The sequence below is a fragment of the Aedes albopictus genome, chromosome 2 (genome assembly GCF_035046485.1).
Source record: "Aedes albopictus strain Foshan chromosome 2, AalbF5, whole genome shotgun sequence".
NCBI lineage: Eukaryota > Metazoa > Arthropoda > Insecta > Diptera > Culicidae > Aedes > Aedes albopictus.
The window spans coordinates 50,546,064-50,550,660 of NC_085137.1; the positions used below are offsets into that span (position 1 = coordinate 50,546,064).

Consider the following 4,597-nt stretch of genomic DNA (forward strand, 5'->3'; position numbering starts at 1 on the left):
CAGCGAGCTATCGTTTTCCACATTTCAGCAGCACCGGCTAAACATGTATCGGCAGAAACGAGAAACCAAAACACTGCGCACGTTCGTGAATCTGCTACCAACGCTACCAATATTCCAGCAGCTGCTCCGTCGCTGAGAATCGGTTACACACTGTTGGCTGCAATCCTGGTACTGCACTCCGTCCGGATGTTTCTTTCCGAAATTCTCGCGACTTTCCTCAAATGCTGCTTCAGCGAACGTGTCAGACCGGTCAGACCACTTGGAAAAACAAACGCGCATGACAGTTCATGCGTCAAAATTGATTTGGAACAAGCAAAATCTTGGTCCAAATCAAGACAAAAATGAAACAAAAATTATGCTAGTTCCAAAAATTTGGATCGGGAAACTGGTATAAAAAGTTTTTAGAACAAGATTTACACCACCGGTGCATGCCGAGATTTTTTATTTGGTCCAAAAATTTGGAACAAAACAAGGATTTGGACCACCAGTGAAGTTGCCCTTAAACTCCCTCCCTCACACACTATTCGAACTCGGGTTGACAGTTCGATTTTAGTGTTTATTTTTTTCGTTCCGTTGTGGTCGTCCCGCCGACTGAAAAAAGAAAAAAAATAATTGGATTCCTCGAGGAACTTTTTTTTTTTTTTTCTTTGTGGGGTCTGTTGTCAGACACGGCTAAGACCGATAACGGTCCATCTCGCCATCGAGGAACTTTGGATCCAAACCTGAGTTCGTTGTGCAATTATAGTGCCACCGCGGCTCCAAAGTGCGAATAAAACTATTATAATTATAAATCGAAAGTTCCTGTCGGATGTGGACTGCTGCTGGTCACTGGACCGTTCACCCTGAACAGTTGCCCGATGCGTCGTATCTTCACGTTATTGCCACCAAGACTCAAAAGTAACCGTCGTACGCCCAAGAAGAAACTCTCCTGGACCACGAGAATCTTTGCTGCCTGCAGCGCATCCAGAGGATGGACACCAAATTTTGGAACGATCCGCATCTTCCGGGAACCAAAGTGGAACTTGAAAGCCGTGGTTGCTCCGGGTAGGTTATGGGTGGTGCTGGGTGAGTGCGGGAATTGGGTGGTGGTGGACGGTAAATCATGTTGTGTATTGTTTTATTAAAAAAAACGATGATAATTTATTTTTCTTGTTCTAGCCAGGTGATACGGAATGCCTCAATGCCAACCAGCAGAATTTCAACGACTACGACAGATTTCTTCGAGTTCGATCACAAGCGAGTAGCGATGGTCCCGACTACCAAAACGACTGCAGCCGCCGCGAATGATACCGCGAAGGGTCCCACTAGGAAAGCAAAATCCCAATCAGAAGCGTGGGATTATGACAAATGGAGCATGTATGCGTCGCATGCCTCCGGGAATGAGAGGTTTCCCATGGGTCGTGGCCGCCGGAATGGTCCACTTCCGCCAGCGCCTCTGCATGCCTGTGTGACGGTGTGACCCCAATGTGCATGCGAGGTGGCCCGATGATGCCGCCTCCGCCTCAAAATTGGCGGAGATCCGCCAATGGGTACGATGTCGATAATGCCCCGTCCAATGCCTCCGATGCAGCACATGAGGGCCCCGGATGAAATCGATTGGACTCATGATACCTCTCCTTTGATGCGGCGCAACTCGAACGGAAAGCTACATCTGGGACGGATGGCTATGGGTCCCAAGGGATTCCCTTCGACGAATGGAAACGCAGGTAAAGGAAAGTACTAAAACCAAAAGCGCCCGCTAAGGGCTACTCGCAGGAGTCGTAGGTTTACAGATTCTGTACCATGTGTGTATCTCATTCGCTCTTATTCAAACTATATTTTTAATTCAATGTCTGAAAGATGCTTAACGTTATTGAACTGCGATACCAGATGTAAAAAGTATCGACATATTTTTTAATACTTTTTAAAATTAAAATACTTCCCAGATAATTGGGATTTTCTGGAAATCTCTGGGGATTTTCAGGAATCATTTGAATATATTTCGTGAAGCTACTGATTTCCAAAAATGATTGAACATATTTTCTAGACTCACATAAATGATTGAGATTATTTTCTCAAATTCGTAGAGTACATCCCAGATGACTGGGAATTTCTGAGAATCCTTACGGATTTTCAGGAATTATTTAAATATTTTCCGGGATGCTTTTGACTCACATCAATGATTGAGAATATTTTCTTAAATTCGTAGGATACATCCCAGATGACTGGGAACTTCTGAGAATCCTTAGGGATTTTAAGAAATTAATTAAATATTTTCCGACATGCTTTCGACTCACATAAATGATAGAGAATATTTTCTTGAATTCGTAGGATACATCCCGAATGACTGGGAATTTCTGAGAATCCTTTGGGATTTTCGATTTTCAGGAATTATTTAAATATTTTCCGGGATGCTTTTGACTCACATAAATGATTGAGAATATTTTTTTAGATACGTAGGATACATCCCAGATGACTGGGAATTTCTGAGAATCCTTAGAGATTTTCTGGAATTAATCAAATATTTTCCGACATGCTTTTGACTCACATAAATGAATGAGAATATTTTCTTAAATTCGTAGGATGCATCCAAGATGACTGGGAATTTCTGAGAATCCTTACGGATTTTCAGGAATTATTTAAATATTTTCCGGGATGCTTTTGACTCACATCAATGATTGAGAATATTTTCTTAAATTCGTAGGATACATCCCAGATGACTGGGATTTTCTGAGAATCCTTACGGATTTTCAGGAATTATTCAAATATTTTCCGAGATGCTTTTGACTCACATAAATGATTGAGAATATTTTTTTAGATACGTAGGATACATCCCAGATGACTGGGAATTTCTGAGAATCCTTTGGGATTTTCAGGAATTATTTAAATATTTTCCGGGATGCTTTTGACTCACACCAATGATTGAGAATATTTTCTTAAATTCGTAGGATACATCCCAGATGACTGGGAATTTCTGAGAATCCTTAGAGATTTTCTGGAATTATTTAAATATTTTCCGGGATGCTTATGACTCACATCAATGATTGAGAATATTTTCTTAAATTCGTAGGATACATCCCAGATGACTGGGAATTTCTGAGAATACTTAGAGATTTTCAGGAATTATTCAAATATTTTCCGAAATGTTTTTGACTCACATAAATGATCGATAATATTTTCTTAAATTCGTAGGATACATCCCAGATGACTGGGAATTTCTGAGAATCCTTTGGGATTTTCAGGAATTATTTAAATATTTTCTGGGATGCTTTTGACTCACATAAATGAATGAGAATATTTTCTTGAATTCGTAGGATACATCCCGAATGACTGGGAATTTCTGAGAATCCTTTGGGATTTTCGATTTTCAGGAATTATTTAAATATTTTCCGGGATGCTTTTGACTCACATCAATGATTGAGAATATTTTCTTAAATTCGTAGGATGCATCCCAGATGACTGGGAATTTCTGAGAATCCTTACGGATTTTCAGGAATTATTTAAATATTTTCCGAGATGCTTTTGACTCACATCAATGATTGAGAATATTTTCTTGAATTCGTAGGATACATCCCAGATGACTGGGAATTTCTGAGAATCCTTAGAGATTTTCAGGAATTATTTAAATATTTTCCGAGATGCTTTTGACTCGCATCAATGATTGAGAATATTTTCTTAAATTCGTAGGATACATCCCAGATGACTGGGAATTTCTGAGAATCCTTAAGGATTTTCAGGAATTAATTAAATATTTTCCGAGATGCTTTTGACTCACATCAATGATTGAGAATATTTTATTAAATTCGTAGGATACATCTCAAATGACTGGGAATTTCTGAGAATCCTTAGAGATTTTCAGGAATTATTTAAATATTTTCTGAGATGCTTTTGACTCACATAAATAATAAAGAATATTTTCTTAAATTCTTAGAGTACATCCCAGATGACTGGGAATTTCTCAGAATCCTTGGGGATTTTCAGGAATTATTGAAATATTTTCCGGGATGTTTTTGACTCACATAAATAATAAAAATTTTTTTCTTAAATTCGCAGGATACATCCCAGATGACTAGGGATTTCTGAGAATCCTTAAGGATTTTCAGGAATTATTCAAATATTTTCCGAGATGCTTTTGACTCACATAAATGATTGAGAATATTTTCTTAAAATCGTAGGATACATCCCAGATGAATGGGAATTTAAATATTTTCCGGGATGCTTTTGACTCACATAAATAATTGACAATATTTTCTTTAATTCGTAGAATCCGAAGATCTTCTAGAAGAACTCCCGAGGAACTCCTGGGAAATTTCCCGAGAAACATCTGGAAGAATGCCCGATGAACTTTTGTAAGAATACTCGAAGAACTTTTGGCAGAATTCCCGAGAAACTTCTGGAAGAATTCTCGAGGAACTTCTAAAAGGATTTCCGAGGAACTTCTGGAAGAATTCTTGAGGAACTTATGGAAGAATTCTCGAGGAACTCCTGGAAGAAATTCCGAGGAACATCTGGAAGAATTCCCGAGAAACATATGGAAAATCCAAGATGAACTTCTGGAAGAACTCCCGAGGAACTTCTGGAAAAACTGCCCAAGAACTCCTGGAAGAATTCCTGAAGA

General features: G+C 39.0%; 1 protein-coding gene across 1 annotated transcript; it reads left to right on the top strand.

Moving 5' to 3' along the window:
* Positions 1-706: 706 nt before the first annotated feature.
* Positions 707-2,352, top strand: LOC109429099 (uncharacterized). The gene is made up of 2 exons (XM_029858184.2): positions 707-1,044; positions 1,159-2,352. The coding sequence occupies exons 1-2, from the start codon at positions 971-973 to the stop codon at positions 1,457-1,459; spliced, it is 375 nt and encodes a 124-aa protein (XP_029714044.2). The 5' UTR covers positions 707-970; the 3' UTR covers positions 1,460-2,352.
* The last annotated feature ends 2,245 nt before the right edge of the window (positions 2,353-4,597 follow it).

Excerpts from the sequence above, each read along its gene's own strand:
- LOC109429099 (XM_029858184.2), top strand. The coding sequence starts at position 971 with ATGGACACCAAATTTTGGAACGATCCGCATCTTCCGGGAACCAAAGTG. Across the intron at positions 1,045-1,158 it reads GAAAGCCGTGGTTGCTCCGG|CCAGGTGATACGGAATGCCT; the intron begins GTAGGTTATGGG and ends TTCTTGTTCTAG.